At 35.4% G+C, this 21,314-nt stretch overlaps 1 protein-coding gene across 1 annotated transcript in view; it reads left to right on the forward strand.

Moving 5' to 3' along the window:
* NDUFS4 (NADH:ubiquinone oxidoreductase subunit S4) overlaps positions 1-21,314 on the forward strand; it is a 47,264-nt gene that overhangs the window by 20,054 nt on the left and 5,896 nt on the right. Inside the window, exons 2-3 of the mRNA XM_027716376.2 lie at positions 3-81; positions 19,057-19,229. Coding sequence (XP_027572177.1) covers positions 3-81; positions 19,057-19,229 — 252 coding nt within the window. The remainder of the gene's footprint in view (positions 1-2; positions 82-19,056; positions 19,230-21,314) is intronic.

Raw genomic sequence — 21,314 nt, forward strand, 5'->3', positions numbered from 1 at the left:
AGGTCACTGAGCACTTCCACATGGCGGCTGGCGCGGGACCAAACTCAAGACACGCAACTCATCACAGTTGATGAAAAATTGGTAAGAGTTTTCTACTGAATACTGCTATGATACAGCCTTCAGGGTTATTTCTGCACAATATGCATTCAGTATGGTATTCCGCGTTCTTCTAGGAAAACCATATAAATGTGAACTACAAAGCAACAGTCCCTCATACATTTTTAAAAGGGTAACATCAGTAAAACATAAGTATGTGATTGCTTAACACTTTGAATGCCATATTTCAATGTAAAATGATCAGTACGCCACTTATTATTTTTTATATTTTGGTCGAGGACCAGCGTGAGCTGTAATTAATAATTTATTCTTTTTGAAATTTGCATATATTTTCTGTGTAGTGAAATTACACAGAATTTTGCCAGCTTCCTAATATTTTCTTCATTAGGACTCATATTACTGAAGATACTGTGTAAGGAAACATCATGGAAGATTATTGTTACTATGCAATATACACTGTAGCTTTTGAATATGCATGAAGGTTAGATTACAGCTAGAAACAAATGCATAACATTCTTCTGCTAATCAGTAGCAGATCAGAAATTTGGCAGTCTTTTCTTGTAAGTTCTTCCATAATGTGTGGTCTGTTACTCTAGATGCAACCTGACACTTATGTTTACATTATTCAATAGTATAATTTTTGTAAGACTTCTGGGGGGAATGCATCACAGCAGAAGCATGCTTTTCATTGGGTTTCATATCACTTTTGAATCTTCAGGAAAAAAACATTCCTTTGTATGTTCCAGGCAGTTCACATTGTATGTACTTTTTTGTATTCCCTTAACTACTTAAGAAATATTTGGAATTTGTATTTATAAATTGTACATTTGCAGTGATAACTAGAAGTTGAGACAGCTGAAGTTTAACAGGCTACTGGAAAAACCCCCCACACCTACTTTAACAACTCTTTAGTACTTTTTTCTTGTATGTTTTATATATAGATGTAACAATAATAATCTACATACAGGTAAAAAAAGTTATTTCATAAACTTTCTGAATTTAAGAAGTAACAGTATAATTTTAGGTTCAGAAATTAAGGAAAAAATTAGTACTTAATTCTAGCAAACATGATTATCTTGCTAATCTAGTTGCATAACTAGGAATTCAGGAACTTTGTACAGAGTTCATGAGTCACTGTGTAAATAAGATTCAACAGACCGCATTTTCCTAAATGAATTTTAGATGCAGTGTTCTTTAACAGTACAAAAAAATGTATATCTAAACAGAGGTTTTATAGTGCCTGAATTTGCAGTATTGCATTTCCCTATTGTGGCCTCAGGTGATGGATGCATAGATCTGAAAGAGACAACAGCACAGACACACAAGATAAATTCTCTTCTGTCTTCCATTTTGTGTTTAAATGTACATTATCCAAAGTTAGGGTTGTACTATCTACAGCTATGAGAGTTTATGCTTCCAGTTGAGTAAAAGTGAAACTAATTTGAAATACAACTATTCACTTGCCGTAGTGTTATTGTAAAATGAATGTGAGTGAAGTGCTTATTTCTAGTGTAATTGTATGTTGTCATCAAGTTGAAGACTCTCTTATTATAGTTGCTGTGATTTTTTTGCAATCTCATAGTTGCAGCTTTTGAATATTTTTATTTTTATATATATAATTTATAGAAAGTATTACTTTATCTTTAGTTGTATGGAGTACTAGGTTAAATGTCTGACTGAATAGTATTTTCCTACAGTGCTGTGCATGTAGGTCCACATTCTAAATGCACAAACCTTTTTTTTCCAGATTATTGTAGGACCTGAAACAAAATGACAGAAAATAAGCATAATTTGTAGATTTAGTTAAATTTTTGGAGTAGTTTCCATAATGTCATAAAGTAACCAATAATTCATATTCTGTTAACTGGCAAAAATTATGTCCTGTTAACGGGTTTGATGTGGTTTTCAACTCTTTCAAGATTAGGAGAAGTTCTTTAGACATTTGTTAAACTTTATGGAAAAGTAGAATACCTTTTTAACTTATTGTAGGTTGCTGCAGTATTTTTCCTAATTTTAAGTAGGATTAATTAGAACCCATTAAAGCTAATTTAAGAATCTACATAAATTTTCTTTAATTAATGTTGCAAAGCATAACAAAACCATTATTTCCTTGCAAATTGTAATTAAACTGTATTCTGAAAGTTGATACTTAGTGTTTAATTTCAAAAGACCCCTTCTTTCATTTTACTGATTGTTAGAAATCCTTAAATCATATTTTGATGGATTTGTCATCCTGGTCATATATATTTATTTATTTCTTTATTTATTTTAAAGCTGAACATCACCTTATAGGTGCTTTTACATGCACATCAGAAGACAGAGCAAGAACAGGTGGAAAGTAAGGATATGGTTGTGCTTTTTTGCCTTGCTCCTCTTGAAGCTTATTTTGAAACTGAACTCTTCTGTGACTTGAGGTTTACAAGGCTAGTAGAGTAACGCTGTGGTTGTGGAAAACTTTCAACTGCATATTGTAGTGTAATTAATCTATTTCCAATGCTTTTGTAGACCTTGTGTTCATATATGTACATCCATATGCTAGACCTTGTCCAGCAGGAATTCCTTTGAATTACCTAGAGTCTGATTGGATTCTCTTTGTGTTGGCAAAAACAAATAGAAGGCGGATGAGCATCCTGACACTGAATAATTAAGTGGTAGTTGGTCACCTGCTTACTGCAGCCTAGAATGTGTTGAATACAATAGAAAAATGAGTTGTAATGAAATAGTAGAAAAAACAGTAGTTTAGACCACATTCATTTCACACTAGAAAAAAATCAGGACTCTTAAATGGGAAAGGATTTAAGTGCTCAGCTTGCATAGAACACATCCAAGAAATTATATCTTTGTCTCAGTTATCAGCTGTTTTCTGTGAATACTGAATAAAATAACTTTTAATGAACAGTAAAATTTGAAGAAAATAACATACAAAATTAACAAAGCTCAGCGGAAATACAGTTCTTGCATGACATTTTGAATCTCTGGCCACCAATTAGATTGTATTCCAAGAGTTTGGACAAATAGCTATGTGAAAAGTAGACTCTCAAGACCCTGCTTGCGTTAGGAAATTTGGGCTGTAGAGGGCAAAGGCCATCGGCAGCAAATCTCACGTAGTGTTCCAAATTATTTAACTGTTCGTGTGTATGTTATAACATAGCTTCCATCATTATTATAAAAAGTTGAAGTGGTTTTGCCTGAAATGGAGGCTTGAACTGTCCTAATTCCTGCAGTTTGTTCCAGTTATTGAGAGTAGGGTGCATCAATACTGTTTGTTGTAGCTAAGTGTCTTCCAGTTGAGCGTGAATGCTTTTGCAGACTTCCCAGACAGTGCTGGTAATGCTGCATTTTGAGTGTCTAGCTGGAGTTGGGCACTTTGGTGAGGGTTGCACCCTGCAGTTGAAAGGTATCAATAAAAGGACCTTTATGTTGGTTAAATGGTAACAGTATTTAAGATCCAAATTTCAAAATTAGAACTACTGCCAGAAATTATCCTTTGCATTGCTAAAGCAGAATATTCCACTGACAATATATATGCTGTAGCTCAAAGCAAAAATTATTGCAAGAGCAGTTATAGGAATCGGTCACTGGGGAGACACTAGAAGAGTTGTGGAACTGTGGTTAAGGATCAGTTGTAGTCATCTCACAGATGTTTTTATTCTGTACCAGACCAAGATAAAATAGGAGTTGCTACACAGAGTTAAGCATTCCAGACCAGTGCTATCAAGTGCAGTTGAAATGGTACTGAATTAGTTTTTGCAGCATTGTGCAAACATCTAGGGACAGACTTTATTATGAGTATGACAGGCTAAGTAGAATGATGGCATTTTGTCACCCGTCGTTTTGTTTGGTCTATAGTGTTAGCTAACCTTTTTTCAGTAGTGGTTCAGCAGTCTCAGTACTGAACCTCAGCAGAGGGCCATTTTCCTTTAGATCGTAGAGAAACTCTACGTAACTCACTGAAAGTGACTTATATACGCCAAACTGGGCACAGAAAATCTGAATCTTTATTTGAGGATGAGCAGTTCATACTTTTCGAAAGACATTAGAGATGAGCAGTAAATACCATATACTGCAGCAGCCTAGGCCAAAGCATGTAAGTAAATGCACATAGCAGATGAAGGAAAGGCCTACCTGGGCTTTAGTAAATGCTTTCCCGCAGCTTTCTCCTGGAAAAACTGCCTGCTCATGGCCTGGATGGGTGTACTTTTCACTCCTTGAAAGACTGTATGACTGGAAGGCCAAGCCCAAAGAGTAGTGTGAATGTAGTTAAATCCAGCTGACAGCTGGTGTTCCCCAGGGCTCAGTATCAGAGCCAGCCCTGTTTAATATCGTGATTGATGATCTGGGCAAGGGGATTGAGTGCACCCTCAGTCAGTTCACAAACGCTTCCAGTTTGAGCAGGAGGATCTGCTGGAGGACAGGAAGGTTCTGCAGAGAGGACGGGTTGGATCAGTGGGCTGGGGCCAGTGGTATGAGGTTCAATAAGACCCAGTTCTGGGTCCTGCCCTTGGATCACAACAACCTGGAGCAGTGCTGCAGGCTTGGGGCAGAGTGGCTGGAAAGCTGCCTGGTGGAAAAGGACTTGGGGGTTCTGGTTGACAGAAGCTGAACATGATCCAGCATGTGCCCAGGTGGCCAAGAAGGCCAGTGGCATCCTGGCTGGAACAGCTGTAGTGGGGGCAGCAGGACCAGGGCAGCCTGTACTGGCACAGGTGAGGCCAAACCTCAAATCCTGTGTCCAGTTCTGGGTGCCTCACTAGAAGAAAGAAAATGAGGAGCTGGAAGGTGTCCAGAGAAGGGTAACAGGGCTGGTGAAGAGTCTGGAGCGCAACTGTTACAAGGAGTGACTGAGGGAACTCAATCTGTTTAGCCTGGAGAAAAGGAGGTTCAGAACAGACTTTATCATTCCCTTCCAGTACTTGAAAGGAGGTTGTATCCAGGTGGGGGTCTTCTCCCAAGTCGCAAGTGATAGGACAAAAGGAAATGCTTTCAATATTAGGAAAAATTTCTTCATAGGAAGGATTCTCAAGCTTTAAAATAGGCTACCTGGGGAAGTGGTTGGGTTGCCATCCGTAGAGGTGCATAAAAGATGTGTAGATGTGGCACTTGAGGACATGTTTTAGTGGTGGATTTGGCCATGCTGGATTAACATTTGGACTTAAATGATCTTATGGGGCTTTCCAATTATTTCCTAAATGATTCTATGATTCTAATAACTATTCTAAAATCTGTGTCAAGAATCTCAGCAGCTACCTCTTGGCTGTCTAGAAGTAGAATTTAGTGTCTATTTTAAGTGTTTACTACTAGATAATCCTGGAGTAACAGTGTATTAATAGGATTCTCGGAATGTGAACCTTTTCAGCAAAAAAGTTGTGGAAGCATTCCAGGCCATTTTTTCTAGAAGACTGTGGTGTTAGCAAACATCAGTCGGTGTTTTCAGAATTAAGTCATAGTTTGTTCACTATTCAAACCCCAATTTTGGCTAGGATTAGAAATTACTGAAATTGTATAATCTTTGTTTGATTAAAGAAGCATAGACTTTACTGTAATAAGCAGTGATAATACTGCAGCTCAAAGTAAAATATACAAACAAGTGAAAAATAGTCTGGAATGATGAAACTTCTTCAAATGTCAATCTGATAGTCTATAGTGCTGTGAAACAAAGGTCACAGCAAATCAAGCTTTAACATGCATTTTAAAGTGTGATCATTGCTTCCCTAAAAACCGAGAGTATGTAGTATACTTTACTCTAAAAACAAAAGCAGTAAAATGTCATAAAGTTATGTGTGAGACAGTGTGACGTATTTGAAAATTGTGTAGAGGAGCTGTTTTTGCAACTCCGTGAAGAGAAACATTTGGCAAAGTATGCTTTTATTAAGGACAGGTTTACTAGATTTCCTTTTATTGAAGCTACTATTCAGCCACGAATTCTCTAAGCATTACCACTGTGTTAGATAATAAGGATATAGTGGATGTTCTGTGTTTTGGTTTTTCAAAATGCTGTTAACCCATTGTGGGTTATTACTTGATCGTGAGTTCAAGCCATTCCTAAAGTAACTTAATGGAATAAAAGAATTTGGAATAATCTTTTCTTCGTTTAATCTACTCTAGCTGCAATATTTATTCAAGTGGCTACCGTGAAGGATTCAATTCAGGACAGCGTTACTCTTTAGATGAGGAATGTAACTTAAAAGTTTTTCTGTGCTTTATATGTATGACTCTGTGATAGGGATTTGTCATATTCAGAGGGTACATGGTACCAGGATGGAAATCTTTTTGTGGGTTCAGACAGTTACCTATTCCTTCCCCTTAGCCTCGAATTTCCCTCTTGTGGGTTGTCTTCTTTGTATTTATTTTTTTCCGTAAGTTGGATCGGTGGCTTACATTTTGCTTCAGGATAGTGAAAAATGAATAAAAATTAATAAAGATGTTATGTAAAATGAGGTCTATAAAAGGTTTTCTCCCATCCTTTACTTGGCATATATGTTTTGAGAAACAGCTTCTAGCTTTGACCAAAGGGGCCTATATGTGAAGCCTGTGATTTGGAGAAGTACTTTCTTTGATCGCAGTTGTGTCAAGTAAGCTAGTGATCAGCTCGTTTGAACTGTGTTGTACTTGTGATTCAACCTTAAAACAAAGTTGTTTGCTGTTGATTTATAAAATATTTAATACAATGTGTCTTGGCTTCTCATTTTACCTCATATGCAACACTTTGTGTGGTGTTTGCATTTGGTCATCTGCAGTTGTGATGTTTGACTGCTCTGATGTTTGAATGATACTAGAGGCTGATTAAGGTGTAAAATCACATTCTAGAAGTGTTTCAAAATTAATTTAATTATTTTAATAAAAGTAAAGCATTCAGAAGAGAAGACTGTTAGCATGTAAAAATACTATGTATTTTTACAAATACATCTGCTTTAACCAAAGTGTCTAATTTAAGAGTGGATTTGTATAAAGTTAAATACTTAAAGGCCTTTACCCTGTGGTCACTAATAGTATATTTGTGAAATTGCTTTTTTACTGCAAAACATAATCTATTAAAAAGTTCTTTTTCTATTTCTTTGTTTTATCCTGCCCTCCACCCCCCAGGTGAAGATTAAGAAATAATGTTTTGGAGAGGAAAAAACCTTCTTGGATAACTTCAACAACCAGATAATGTGAAATTTAATATTTAAAGGTTTTAATAATTCTGGAGATGGTGATAATCTTTTTCTCTTAGGTACACCATGCTGGTCTGCCAGAGCATATATTTATTTCTAAACAGTGATTTTATTTTTTTGTTTTTAATTGAAATAATTTGACAGTTTCTTCTTCATAGTTATAGCTGATTGTTGCATTTAGTCTTAATTAAAGTACAAGCTCAGGTGTAGTTACCAGTTTATCAAATTACGTACACATTTTTCAGTACCGCAAGTTCACTATATTTTGCTGTTTGGCAGTTAAATCCCTCTTCAGTTGGAATATCCTGGCTCAATTCAGCCTATGGTACTTGCTACAACTTGTCATGAGCAGTTGTAGTTTGATGAAGCTTGCGGTGGTTTAGAAAACCCAGTTGGCTGATAAAGAGCTTTCTGTAAGAATGTCTGCAGGCAACAAGTTGCAACAAGTTTAGAAAACTGTGCATTTTGCAAGTAGCCCAGAACCTTGTATAAAGTGATGGATTGTTGTATCCAGAGAGCAATTGCCTTCTTATCCCTGTGTGGGTTTATTTTGTAGGCTGGGGTAAAGGATTTGGATTTCTTTGTCTGAGAATCTTTTTTTGGTGCATGGTAGTGCTATCTCTGCTGGATATTGGAAGGAGGAGTGTCTGTGATTGAGGTTATGCAACCTTCTAACATCTGAAGTGCCTGTTCATCTGGGCTTCCTTCATGCAGCATTCTTGTGCAAAAATTTCAAGGCTTCAGTCTGGAGCACTGGGTCAAAGAATGTCTCTTTGAAGGGTATGCAGGCAATTTTTTTTTTCATTTCATTCCACAGTGTTTAATTTTCTATCCAAGAATAAATGTTTTGAAGAGCTTGCTGTGATGGCTGCTCAGAACAAATTAAAGGAGTATCATTGTACCATGTTTAGTTTTTCTGGATTCCAGAGGGTTGTTCAGCATGCAAATACTTCCTTGGTTTTGGGGGTCTAAATATGCAAGCCATGTTTCTAATCTGCTAGAAAAAATAAAGTCATTAATACAGTCGAGGAATCAATAGGAATAAGAAGTAACTTCATTCTTTGAAGCTGTTTTGTTCAATAGTTTTGGTTTTTAAAGACCGGATAGTATTTTCATGTTCTCATTAAATGGTACCATTATCTGAACCTTTTTTAGAACACCTAAGGTAGTATCCCACATTACAAAGTATTTCTGTAGATGACATGAATTCTTTTTGTCTTGTCAGTGAATAAACAATTCCCTGTAGAGAGCTCGCTTTTCCATCCATTCAAATGTGTCTGTCTGCATTTCTGTAGTATATCTAAGTTGTAGATTTAAACTGCAAATCATAGCCTAACTAACAGAGTTCTGTGTACAGACTTGAAAGCTGTTTCTAGTTATGAAGTTCTATCTGAATTGTTTTATCAGTTCAGAAAGGAAAAGCTTTCCTTGTTTGGAAAGCCCAGTAATCTCATGGGAATCCTTGAACATCTTGGTCATGCTGCAGGAGAGCCTGGTGCTTCTTCAGTATTTCCTCTTTTTACTCAGATCATCAGTGATGAAATGGAATCAGATGCTTTTCAAGTTCTTGGTGGCATGTTTGTGAGGTATCTTTGAACTCCTTTCATAACTGTTTTCTCAAACTTGCAGAGTTAACGTGTGTTAAGCGGGGACAGGGACCATGGAGGGAGCAGCTGATGTTCAGATCCAGAGTTTTATATGCAATTTAGTTCTTGCATTCTGAAGCATAAACTGTAGGGAAATTGCTTAGTCTCTTATATATCTTTCTGGCATACTCAGTTCTACCCACTTGATAAAAAGTCCATTGACTTACTTTTTAGTGCAGAAGAAAGTCTGCTTGATGAGAAAATAACCTTTATCCTATTACCTCTTAGCCTGAAAACTGGGTTAAAAAGTAAGAAGAAGCTGAACTATAAGGAATTTCTATAAAGTGCTGATAAGACGTACCAAATGCGGTACTTTTTAAAGATGTTTTAATTGTGTTGCAGATGTTTTAAAAAAATTAAGACTACGGTTAGTAATTCTGATTAGAATTTCTGAAAAAGTTGATAGTTTTTCTTTACCAGTTCCTTTCCTAGATGTGTGTATAAATTCATATATAAAAATAAGTAACCATTTTTTTGTGTAGACCGACGTCAGTATAAATCATGTATTTTAAAGTTTTCACTGAGTAGCATGTTATCCAACCAGAAACTGTTTTAAGATAAATATTGTAATTTGCACTAGTATTTTATTTTTTAGTCTTCTGGCTTGTATTTTTTCTTAGGTGCATTTTCTTAGAACCAGATTTTGTTGCCATGTCAACTCTGTTTGGAAGCATTTTTGGGTCAGCTCATTCTGGTTCTCTAAGTCAGAAGTTGAATATCTTCTCTGTAATGTGTGGTTTCAATACAAATTCTTACTTTTCTATTGTCATTTAGTAAACATAATTGTATGTTGTAGTCTCCTTTGATTTTTTTCCCCACAGTGATAGAAACTGAAAGGAAACGTGTAGTGTATCAAGTTGAATTACTGAATTTAATTGATGATGGATTTCTCTCTATTGTGTTAGAAAGTATAAGACCATGATTTCTGTCCTATAAATAACCTTACAGGCCAAGCATATAAAGGCCAAAGCATTAATGACAGGAATGGACTTCTAGATAGACCAAGCTAAAACCAGTTTGTGAAGTAACACCACATTTTAGTTATGATTCAGCATTTTTAGAGAGAGATTTTTGAAACCATTTTAACTAATCATAAAGATAAATGTGAAGAAACCAGTGTTGTCCAATTGTATTAAGATGTGTATTGATAATGTTAAAACAGTCAAAGCCCCATCAACCCTTCCCATGCCCACCAGGGAGTACCACTGTGGTACTGTTAGAAAAGAACTTTCTAAAATGCATTTAAGGCTTAAAAGCTATATGCACTAATTAACTAAATGCAGTGAACATTTAAGCTGTTAATAGCCCCAACATCCCTGATGCATAAACCTTCAATATGCTAACACTGCATAACAGTTCTCTTTTGTGCATCTCTTTAATGAGGGTAACTGTGTCAGTTCTTTTCTTGCTTCACTACCTGCTGTGTATGGAAATTATGTACACTATTTAGCACTTTCTTTCAACCTTTAAAGTGCATGCATATTACATAGAAGCATTACATTTTAGGGTAAGGGACAGCTTTTAACAGGTCTGACTTCCTTATAGTTTCTTAAGTGCAACTTTTCTTCCTTTAAAAAGCACTCACCAACAGGAATTTTGCTCTAAATTTGCATTTCTTGATTGGGGATTTGCTTCTGTTTTTCTCACCGCTTGTAACTGTATGGGCAAAGTTCTGTTACAGCAATCACTTTCTCTATAAAGGACATGTGAAGAATAGAGAACATGCATGACAATGAAGGCAGACATTGGTTGGATTTCTTGATACTGTTCTTAGTAGCAGACCATACACTAGTGTGACAGTATTGTCAGGCTACACTTTAAACGGCTTTTTGCCGTTTTTTTTTTTTTTTAGCCTCACCTTTGATGGATGCCTTTTTTAATAAATAAAAGCCTTAAAAGTTTGTTAATTTTTAACCCTTAAAGTTAAATGCTGTTCCATAGCTACCATTCAGTTGGGAATTAATTACTTGGAAGTTGCAAGGTAAAAGGAAAAGAACACTAGACTACTTGATAATAGAATTTAAACTTTAGTATTCTTTGCTCTAAATTGCCAGCCCAGAGACATTGTTCGTTAGTTAAAACTGAATTCAGAATTAATGCTTCATACAATGTAGACATAATCAGTCTTATGATTTCATCACAGGAAATCTTACCAAAGCTATTGATTTTTAAGACTTTGCTGTACATCCAAATTTGTACTCAACAGCTCAGACTTTATTTGCTGTCCAGATTAGATTAGGAATTGGCCAAGGTGTTCCTGCTTCACAGCAGAAATTCCACTGCCTGTGTGTACGTAGTGTCCCAGTTCACTGCCAGGCTCTAAGTGTTTGCTCCCTTGGATGTTTTGCAGCTTGAATGGATAAGGGAGCTTTGAGAAAATGCACCTCAGCCACATATTTAACATCAATTGGACCCCTTTCCCTGCAAAGACTGAAGATTATGAAACAAGTGATACTCAAATTTGGGAACTCTACCTGGCTTTATTTGGAAAGCTTCTTAATTGGTACTTCAGAGGAAGCTTTGTAAGGTTTTCAGATGGACATAAAGCAGATCATAGCTTCCGATTTTCTTGTTCCTGACAGAATTCCTTAAAAACAGTAACTTTACAAAATTCACTTAAGTCATATGCTTATGGTTTATTTTGTAAATACACATAACTTTTAATGAATGTTAAAAGTAAGGACTTCATTAAAATTGCATCAGAAACACACAAAAAATACAGAGATTATTCCCAGTGCATAAGAATAGCCTGAATTTTGGCTTTCATTAAAGATACGAAGACCACATTCTGAACTGCTGATTAAGGCTTTGGGTATCTGTGATCAAAACTACATTTTATAGACTGTAAGCTCAAGAGTCATCAGTAATGATTAGCTCACCAAGGTATTACTGAAATACCATGTTAAGCTTTACAAGACAATCTGCTATTGTGACTTATGCTGGGAGTATAGTATAAATATCAGAACTGAAAAATTAATAAATTGTGTTTGAAAAATATACCACCATTGAACTACAATATACTGTTTATTTAATAGTATATACAAAATTGCCTAATTAGGGGAATTGGTACAAAGCTGTCTATTCTAGGTAGGCTCTAGCTGCTAGTACTTCTGTCTGTTTTCATTTAAAGCTCTTTTCTGATGGTTTTGTTTTCAAGCTAAGAAATAGTGTCTGTGAGAACAGTTGCTTATGGTAGTAAAGCAGTGAAGTGTTACCTTAACTGTAAATTATTCTAAGAGAAATAATATTTTTTCAGTTGTTTGGTTATCCTCTTTGTTTTTCTAAATTCAGGTAAACTAAAGCGGCCTCTTCTTTGATTTGGAAGTTTATAGGCTAAAAACATTGCTGTAGTCTTATTGATAACTAACTGATTTTCTTGCACATTCTTTAATCTGAGGATTGTGGAGTTCTTGTAGAGAGCTTGAAAGTTGTGCACTGTAGGAAACTGTATATTTAAAAAGCCTCAAAGAAGACCCAGCCACTGTGTGTGTGCAAGCAAAAGATTTGCTTACATATGCTTTGGATGAGTTCTAGAAAGTACACTTTCTCCAAATATTGTTGTGTTACAAGAAGAAGTAGTTTACAAGATCTGCTGTAGTTTATAAGATTGCTGTAATTCAGACTTTTTTTCCCACCTTAAGGTAAGCATGCTGTTTGTCATTTCTTCAATTAGAAGAATGTCACAACCACACTGAAGTATCTGATGAGTACTAGTAGCAACATCAATCTACTTTTATGAAATATATTCTTTGCCCCTGACTGCTCCAGCTTTCCTCTGTTTAATAATGGTTTCCTTATTTCAGTCATGTGGAGAAAAGTGTAAATCCAGATACTTGATATACTTGATTTCCCTTCTCTTTAACTTCATGCTATTTACCTAGACAAGATTGACATAATTAAGACATACCATTACAGAAAAAAAAGACAACACCAGTATTAATAAATAATAATTTTTTGTTGCTTTTGATTACTTCTTGGCAGAAAACCAATACTGAACATGAAATATTTATTTGTTGTGAAAGTGGACTTAGGTGTTTTGAATGTTTCATTGTTAAATTTCTGAAATGTCATTTACTTCTCCATCAGAATGCAGGCTAAATTATAGGGGGTTTTTTCACATGTACCAAGAAAAATGGCTCTCTGTTTTGAGGCTTGTCAGGGCAGTGAGAGATGCAAAATCAGAAGCTTTTGCCACAACTTGCCATTAATCACTTTTATAAATAGCATATTTATATGACTTTTGTAGGAGACAAAATCTGAGTACAAAATTTGGGGATGTAATGCAGACTTTAAGTAAAGTATCTTAAGGATATGAAAGAAGGGCTGCTATGGAGAAGGTTTTCTACTGACTAGTGTGGAGTCATGTTCCAATTGGTAGAGAGCAACTGGGATTTTTAGAATTCAAATTCTTATTCTTGTTTGCTCTTGTGTTTTCTCTGAACAAATCCAAATGACATTGGTTTAATGGTGTGTGGAATGTGTTGTACCATTACATTTGTAGTATCTTATGGAAGGAAAGCATGGAATAATACTAGGCATGTGAAATATTGGGAAAGTGGAGTGAACCTTTGCAGCAGGACAACAGGGAAGTTCTCAAGGAGTTTTTGCAACCACAGTGAATGCTCATCCATCATGATTGTTAGAGTACTATTTCCTCAGCTGTGAAATACAAACTGATGAATAGAGTTTGCTGAAGCTACCAGCGCTTGCAAGTGTTGGACTGTTTTGGATGGTGACATTTCCTCTGCATAATGGCAGTTGGCAGTCTAGAAAGTATTATAGTCGAATTAGGTTGATTCCAGTAATGTGATGGTTTCTGTTTCTGCTAGAGCCACTTTTTTTCATTTTCATTTTCTCTTTAGTTTTTTACCGTATGGAAAGATGTTTTCTTTAAATGGAAGCTTTCACAAAATCTTTATTATTGTCAAATCCTCTTTAAATGTTTGGTTTTCTTTATAAAAATATGATTATTTCACTGTTTTTTTCAACTTCTTTATTAATCATTCCGCTGGATGATTAGTTTGGGAGAACACATTATGGGTAACATCATGTTGTTCACAGTTTACTGTGATAACGCAGAATGATTGTGCAGCCTGAAAGAAAACTGTATCCTGTGTGATACAGAGTCTCCTAAGGGCAAATATGCTTTTTCCCCTTGTTTTGTCTGTGGCTGTTAGATAGATGTTGTCTGACCACATTTAGTTCATTCTGCTCCATTTTTCTACTTGCAATTTGCATAGTAGATTCTGTTCTCTTACATTTCCTTCAAAAATACTGTATTGAAATGTAGAAACATGTTCTCATCCTGACTTACAGTCTAAGCAGCTGAGCACATTAAATAAAAAACTCCTTTCACAGCAGCTATTTTGTGGGTATTATGCAAGATGTTCTGTGCTTTGATGCAACAACTTCTAAATAAAGTGAATTGCAACATGAATTTATAGCAAAACTTAATGCACTTAGTAAAACATGTTGGAGGTGGGGAAGAGAGCAAGCTGTTGTAAACTCCTATAAAGTACAGAAAACTTCTACTTTCCCTCCATTCTAACAAGTGTAAAACTATTGAGGTTAAGTAGGTGGGGCAACCGGAAGTAATTGCTAAGGCCAGTGGCATTTTTGTGGTTTAATAAAGGCAGAAGCTAATTATTCAGTTTTTATTTAAGTGAAATGATGCCAAAAAGGAGGTTCCTGCAGAGCAGCTGCACTCCTTCAATGTTACCCTAATTTACCACAGACACAACTGTCACAAACAGAACTTTTAAATTTGATATATAGCCACGAAAGTAAGGAGCCCTTTGTCTGGAATGCATGCAGAAGAACTCCTTTATACAAATCAACCGGCAGATGACGGACAATGATGAAAATTTGATTCTTTGAAGTCATAATGGTCATTGAAATGTGTGAAATTCTGGTATTGAAAAGAGAGCAGCTAGCAAGACTCTAAATCCTGGGTGGTTGCTGGAAGCTTGCTGGGAGGTTTTTCTGTGTTTTGACATCAACTTCCCATTGCTTGTTCCCTGTTTCCTTTATTAAAAAAAAAAAAAAAGAGGGGGGTGCTAAACTGTAGATAGTTAATAGTGGGTATGTACAGTTTCTGTCTATGTGGTGAAAGAAATGCCATAGAACAAACATGACACCTTTATGCACACCTCACCCATCTATTCAAAAAAACTTGTTTCAGAGATACTTTCCATCATTTTGTCTCTTTTCCGTTAATTAGAGAGTTCCATTTCTTTTCCCCTTTGGAATTTGTGCTATTAGTGGAGTACTTAAAAGAAGGAAATTCTCATTTCCTTTAAAAGTCATCTTCATGCTGAATAGTGCTTTCATTGACACTGCCTCTGTGAATCAGTTTTTCTCTCTGCTGTGTAGCACACTTATCATTTCTTATTACCCTTTTCAGATCAGTTTTAGCAGGCTTTCCACCGTGACAAATATTCTTAAATAGTGTAAGTTATAATAAACACAAACCCACCTATATTTGTAAGCAATTTTATGTGATTTCTACCGCTTAAAAAAAAAAGTGTTTTGTCCCTTTTAGCTAATTGCAAGAAGAGACAAAATGCCTCAAAGTGAGTGTTTAATTTTCTTGTATTGCAAAAAAAATTTCTTGAATTACAAAATTTTCTTGAATCACAAAAAAAATCAGTTTCCTGTTGAAACAACACTCACTTTATATATATACATTTATATATATTAAGAAAAACAGAATGTCAGAATGCACCTTTTATGTGATAGCCTGTTTTAAAAATGTGAATCAGGGTTATTAATTTTTAGTAAAGCAAAATACAGTTCAAATCTCAAGTCTTTTATATTGTCATCTAATATATTTAAGATTTTGAATGCTGAACACCTCCCTAGTATCTTAATATGCTAATATAGCAAAATTCATTAAGGAACACTTAAAGAAAAAAGATAGTAATGTGAAAACCAACCGTCAAAAATATCTTTGTTTTGGAAAGTTGGTTCACAGGTAGTTTCAATGAGAACTTGAACTCAGAACAAAGCACTGAAGACCCAGTAAAGAGTTCAACCCAGTGCTGCATAGTTCTTTTCAAGTATTATATTGTTTTAATGGCATCTTGGAGCGGGAGCTTTAGCCCATTGAAATGTCGCTTAAAGGACAGGTTCTTCTGTCACTAGCTGGAGCTGTGTGGATGAAATGATCACAATAGAGTGTTGTAATGCATTTTAAAAGTGTGAGAAATCAGTTTGTCTAGACTAAGAGTACGCCTACAGGGAATAGGAATTTTAGAGCTTCTGTGCTCTTTAGGTGTCAAGTATGTGATAGATGCCAAGCTTTTTTATTCCATATCTTTGGAAACAGCTCAGCTATGCTACAGTACCTTACATATATACAGCAAGCAAAATCAGTGATTTTATGTCAGGACAACTTCGGCTTCAGCAACCAGAAACTCGTTGTCCTAACAACTGTCTGTTCAATTGCCAGCTTTTAAAAAGGGGAAGATATCAATAAATGATTGCTAGATTCCCAGAAGGCATGGAAACTCTAGCTATAATGAATCTAAGTATGGAGAGCTAGCAACACCACATGGATATTTTAGTTTTGGGAAGCAGGCAGGTTTTAATTTTTATTTTGAAAAGATTTTTATGGGATGAATCCTGTATTATTACTGAAATAACCTTGATTTGGAGCCAACTGAATGCCTGAAAAAACATGGCTTGAAGGGTTTGTCTGGGATTTTGGTTTTAGTTTCATCCAGATGAACAAGTCTAGGCATTTCTTTACTATGGTTACCTCATAAATATAGCATTTGCTGGTTTTAACCCTCTCTTTAGATTGTGTTCTGTATGCACTAATATGTAGTACTTTTATGATTCTCTGGTGTGAAGGCTTCAAAAGAGGAGATTGTATGTGTCCATAATATTACTTAACAGAGTATCTTATTTTAGTAAATCAGATCATTCTGGAAGAACTGAAAAACCTCTAAATCTCAAGTATAAAGAAATTTATAATGGACTTTCAAGTTGCTGAGAATTATAATAGTAAAGAAAAAATAATTTTGAGATATATTGAAGTTTGCATATCTGAAAGTATTTGATAACAACCCCAGAATTTTTGCATGTAGCAGATTGTTTGAGAGGGGAAAAAGAAATGTTTTGTGAATAGTATTGTATATTCTCAATAGTCATGTTTGTTAAATACAGAAATAAAAGCTAATATTTTAGCCTATTCCTCTGTATAGGCAAGCTGAAGCATTGAATCCCTACCAAACTTGACTGCAGGTAAAAACCGCTTTTTGTTAAACAAAGCACTTTGCCAATTCAAATCAGAAAACTTTAAGCAGTTTCCTTCTAAACCTGTGGTTTAAGCTTAAGCAGTAAGAAATGCCAGTCTATCAGAAGGTATTTTACATATGTGTTGCAACATTCCTGTGGCTGGTAGTGCTTCTGTTTCATATCACTGCTAGACTTGGATTAAAAATAAGCATGACTTGGTTTTAATGAAAGTCTTTATAATGGAATTATTAAGATATTTTGACAGTTTCTTGTGGTAGTCAGGGTAGAAATGTCGGAAGCTGGAAAACCCATATGCATGCTTGTTTGTTGCCCCTACAGTTCTAATTGCAAATACAAGTCATATGCTTTAAACTTGCTCCCTTTTGTAGCTTTGAGGGACTGATCTCCCAAAATTCGTTTTCTGACATAAAATGGAAAAGGAGAACTGCCACATTTCAAAGGATGGTCTTGTGATCACATCAAGAAGTTTTTTAACTTTGCCACAAAACAAAATCCCATAAAGTTAGTAGGTACAGTTATGTAAAGTCACAGTGTTTTATTTAAACTTTTTTTTCCTTTTCATTCAAGTTATGGCAGTGCTGCCAAGATGAGTTCAATATGCCCAAAGTTGTGCTGCACTTTTCTGGACTTTTACCAGTTTACTGCTTGTTCCTGGAGAGAGAGAAGGAGAGGGGAGGGCTGGGAGGGAGACCGAGTAGCTCCTGCTGGCCTTTTAAGTATGTAAGGAAAAGGAGCAGTTCAGCTTCCTTAGAGATGGATTTGATGTTTGATTTCACCCTTTACTAGTGTGAACTGACAGGTTAATTTTATATAATTACTGTTTAGTTTTTAGCAAGAATGTTCACTTTAATTATATCAGATGCTGCTGAGGGTAATTTTTCACAGCAATTCTTGTGAGGCTTTTCCCTATCTTATTCTTTGTTAAAGTCAGTTAATATTTTTAGGCTGGTTTTGTGATGCTTCGATTTTTATCTTTATTAGGTTTATTTCTGGAGGCCCTCAACAAGGCTTATGCCTCTCTAATGGAGGGGAGCATCCTACTACTGCCTATATACAATGTTACAAGTCTCTTTTTTTTCTTTGAAGGTTGGAATCTCCTGAATCCTCTTGTCCTTCACAAAAATACTGAAGAATGTTATCAGTATCAAATGTTCCTCTCTTGATCTTGACCATCAGCAGAAGAACTGACTCTCAAAAGCTGATAGTCATAGCTTGAAACATGAAGAGGGGATCAATTTTCTGTAATAACTACTGTCTAAATAAGCGAGCTGAATTCTAGTACCTGCTCTGCAGTCTCAAACAATCAATAGACTGTTGTGTAAAAGATACTACCATCTGTCTCTTCCTTCATGCTAAGCACAGCTTCTTAAGTCAGCATGGATGTTGGTATTTCTTAATTATATACAGAGTTAAAGCCCAAGGGAAAGCACTTATACTGCAGCATCTGTTTGACTGACTAGTATTTTGGTGAATAGTCCTGTTCATATGAAGTTTAGGCTCCTAATGGTAATGTAAAATTTGGAATTTGTTGATGTTTCAGTCTGTGCTCTGAAATTTTCTTTAAGGAATAAATAAGAGTTTACACATATCTGCATTTGCTACAGCTCATGCAAGTTGAAGCAGGCCTGACCTTGCAGCTGTGGACGGAGAAGGATGTGGGGAAATGTCCTGTCCCTCCTCTGGCACTAGATGTTTTGTAGCTGGGAGATGAGCAGGTTCAGCTAACTTATCCATGCAAAGTCTAATTCAACCAGGGGATGTAGGATGATAGCAGCCTCAACATCTCTCAGCTTCACTTTTATTTAACTGAACTCATAATATACTTCTCTGCAACTTTTTTCTGTTTTTGTAACTTTATGTAAAAGGCATAAGGAATACTATTTTACAAGCCTCTTACGTAAACCATTTTTTAACAAGTCCCATTATGTTTTTCTTAGGATATCACTGCTTTAACTGGTGTTCCAGATGAGCACATCAAAACCAGAAAAGTTCACATTTTTGTTCCAGCACGTAATGCAATGCAGTCAGGACTTAACAATACAAAGAAATGGAAGATGGAATTTGATAACAGGGAGCGCTGGGAGAACCCTTTAATGGGCTGGGCGTCTACGTGAGTACTTACTGAATTTGAAAATACTTTTCTTTTGTATTCAGCTCTTACTAGTCACGTAAATTTGAAATCTTCTTTCTACCTGTAAATCTAATTATGTTTTTACAGTACTTACAGTAAGTGGTTTGAGTTTGTTGTATGATTAATCATCTGTTAGGTTTAAAAGCTGATTTTAGCTCACAACATCATCTGGAAGAGTTTAAAAAAGGTGTTAACAACCAAAAATTTCAGCAGTTACATTTGTGGTGATACCATGTGGCATCAGCAGGGCCAGAAGGTTATTAGTTACCTGAAGCAATAAATCATTCTCAGCTCTCAGTTGTATCTTTTAAAACATAAACAACAAAACTTAGCTTCTGGATTTATTTTTTTTTACGAAATTTTATAAATATCCTGAAGATCTAAAATGAGGAGTTGTAAATAATTTAAAAAAAACCCCAAATCCGGCAATTTAAAATATCACACTGTTTTTTTAAATATTGCTAATATTAGTATTAAAAACTCTTAAATACACAAAAAAATCTAGGAAAGTACTACTCTTAGCTCAGTATGCTGTAATGTGAAGATGTAAGTATAACTTGGATGCTTCTAATTTTTAATTCTTTTTTCCTTAAATAAACACACTACCTACATTTCACAGTGTGGTTAGAATTCCTGTAAACTGTGAGGACTATGCCAGCAATTCCTCTGACAATATTGTAATTTTGATTTGAAGCTGTCTTTTTTTGAGGCATATTCAGAATAGTTAATTATTATACATTGCCACTAGAGATTGTTTTTCAAACTTCAGAAAGGGTACAATGTGTATTGAAAATAACTAGCTACAATCATATTAGCACTTATGATCTAAGAATGTAAAATTCTGTGAAAAACTTAAACGCCTTAAGTATGAAATAACTTGAAGATGCATTTTTTTAAGATTTTTTAACATTCTAAATCCAATCACCGAATTTTGTTTTCCTTTTTATTTATAAAATAAATTTATCCGTAAATATTAGATCGAAATAACTGTGAAATCAAGTCTTCCTGTTACGTTGATTTCTCATAAAAATTTGAGGAGGCTCTACATGCGTTTTTATTTTGGAGTAGGGAAAGGAATTTCTCATGTGTAGGCAAGCTCCAGGTAGATAAAAGCATCGAGAATTGACACTACTAGGTTAAAGGTTTTGTAAATTAGTTTGTATCCATTCATTTCTAAGGCATTCTTGCAAAAACTGTTAGTGGATACTCTGATGTTACCATTCAACACCCAGAAATACCTAAGAAGAATTTCTTCTTTTGAGATTTAGTTTCTGCAAATAGCAATTCTTAGACACTTTTCCATTTACTTTTGAATAATATAATGGGATTAGTGGATTAGAGCCCTTTAGGGTCTAGAGATTAAAGCCCCCTTTCCACTAAACTCGATATACTTATTTACCTGTCTGTCTGCTATATTTCTGTCATGTTACAGTCTTCTTTGGGGTTTTTGTTGTATTTGTTGTTTCTTGGATACTGGGGCTTTTCTTGGTGAAAATTGTCCCGTTATATATCTTAGCATGGACCCATGGCATTTTTCCTTAATTGAGAGGTTTTGTTACAAGAATGCCTAGTTCTCAAGCACGCCTTTTAATATAAAGCTGTAAACAAAGAAACATGGGAAGTGCATGGTATCCATTGTACAAGATCTCATAAGAGAACAAAATATGGAATCCCAGTTTTTAATGCCTGATGGAACAACCTATGCCAGCGCATAGGAAATCCTGCAGCACTGGTACTGCTGACACTACTGGGACATCATGCCAGACGTCCTGAAATCCAGTTTGCTCATATGGATAGAGGAAATCAGAAATGCATTTAGATGGAATCAAAGATGATTTCACATGAAAAGAGAACAAATAATTTCTGCACTATTCTAATTTCCCAACTGCCTCTGTCCTGGAATTGCCAAATTTGCAGTCAAATTTGCAGAACAGGCACTGGTCCCTCACTACACTTGAAACTTCAAACTTCTTTGTTCCCACTTAGTAGTATTGAGAAGATTTTTCCAAAACCAGTCATGGAGGAGAATAACGATTAGCAAAAGTTGTCACAATCTTGCAATGT

This window comes from Pipra filicauda, unplaced genomic scaffold (genome assembly GCF_003945595.2).
Source record: "Pipra filicauda isolate LSUMZ 115617 unplaced genomic scaffold, ASM394559v2 scaffold81_size6448238_pilon, whole genome shotgun sequence".
In the NCBI taxonomy this organism is placed as follows: Eukaryota; Metazoa; Chordata; class Aves; order Passeriformes; family Pipridae; genus Pipra; species Pipra filicauda.